The sequence below is a fragment of the Aptenodytes forsteri genome, unplaced genomic scaffold (assembly GCF_000699145.1).
Source record: "Aptenodytes forsteri isolate BGI_AS27 unplaced genomic scaffold, ASM69914v1 Scaffold147, whole genome shotgun sequence".
Lineage (NCBI taxonomy): Eukaryota > Metazoa > Chordata > Aves > Sphenisciformes > Spheniscidae > Aptenodytes > Aptenodytes forsteri.
Genome location: NW_008795320.1, coordinates 81,818 through 82,492, shown reverse-complemented (window position 1 = coordinate 82,492; position 675 = coordinate 81,818). Strand labels below are relative to the sequence as shown.

General features: G+C 67.7%; 1 protein-coding gene across 1 annotated transcript in view; it reads right to left on the bottom strand.

Annotated features, from left to right (window-relative positions):
- The window catches only part of LOC103899355 (GILT-like protein C02D5.2), a gene marked incomplete at its 5' end in the record, with an annotated part of 7,358 nt that overhangs the window by 2,145 nt on the left and 4,538 nt on the right, over window positions 1-675 (bottom strand). Inside the window, 3 exons of the mRNA XM_009279828.1 lie at window positions 20-179; window positions 271-347; window positions 658-670. Of these exons, the coding sequence (XP_009278103.1) occupies window positions 20-179; window positions 271-347; window positions 658-670 (250 nt within the window). The remainder of the gene's footprint in view (window positions 1-19; window positions 180-270; window positions 348-657; window positions 671-675) is intronic.

Sequence of the window (675 nt, the reverse complement as noted above, 5' to 3'; positions counted from 1 at the left end):
GGCCGCGGCGGTGAGGCACGGCCGCGCGGCACCGTGACGCCGGCGCTCACCCTGTGCTTGAGGTAGGAGAGGTAGGTGTCCCAGCCCAGCGTGATCACGTTGATGTAAACCACCCGGTACTTGGGCGGGACGAAGAGGAAATTCATGAGCTGAGCCGCCGGCCAGACGCACCAGTCAGCCTGCCGAGAGCAAAGAGCAGCCAGGCGCTCACCGCCGGAGCCCGGTCCACACCGGGGAGAGGAGGGAGAGCTCAGGAGGGGGTGTATTTACCTTGTAAAACTCCCAAAATTTCTCCTTCAGCTCCTCCCAGCTCTCCTCTAGAGACTGGCCCTCCAGCGTGCCCATGCCTACGGGGACAGACGGACGTCAGCGGGGATGGGAGCGCCCACGAGGCTCCGCGCCGGGGAGCGTGGATGGGAACTGCCGCCTCAGCTGCTCTGGGCACCGAAAAATGCCCCCCCCCCCCCCCCCGTGGGAGGGAAGGGCAGCGCCGGCACCAGCCGGAGGGAGGGAGCCCCGGGGAAACCCACATCCACCCCACCAAGGGAGGGTGACGGGCGTCACGCTGGCAACCCACGCGCCGTTAACGCGTCACCGGCAGCGTGGGCCACGCTCAGTTCTCAGTGACATTGACCCAAGGCGGGCGCCGCCGCCTACCGAGGAAGTACCAGGCGC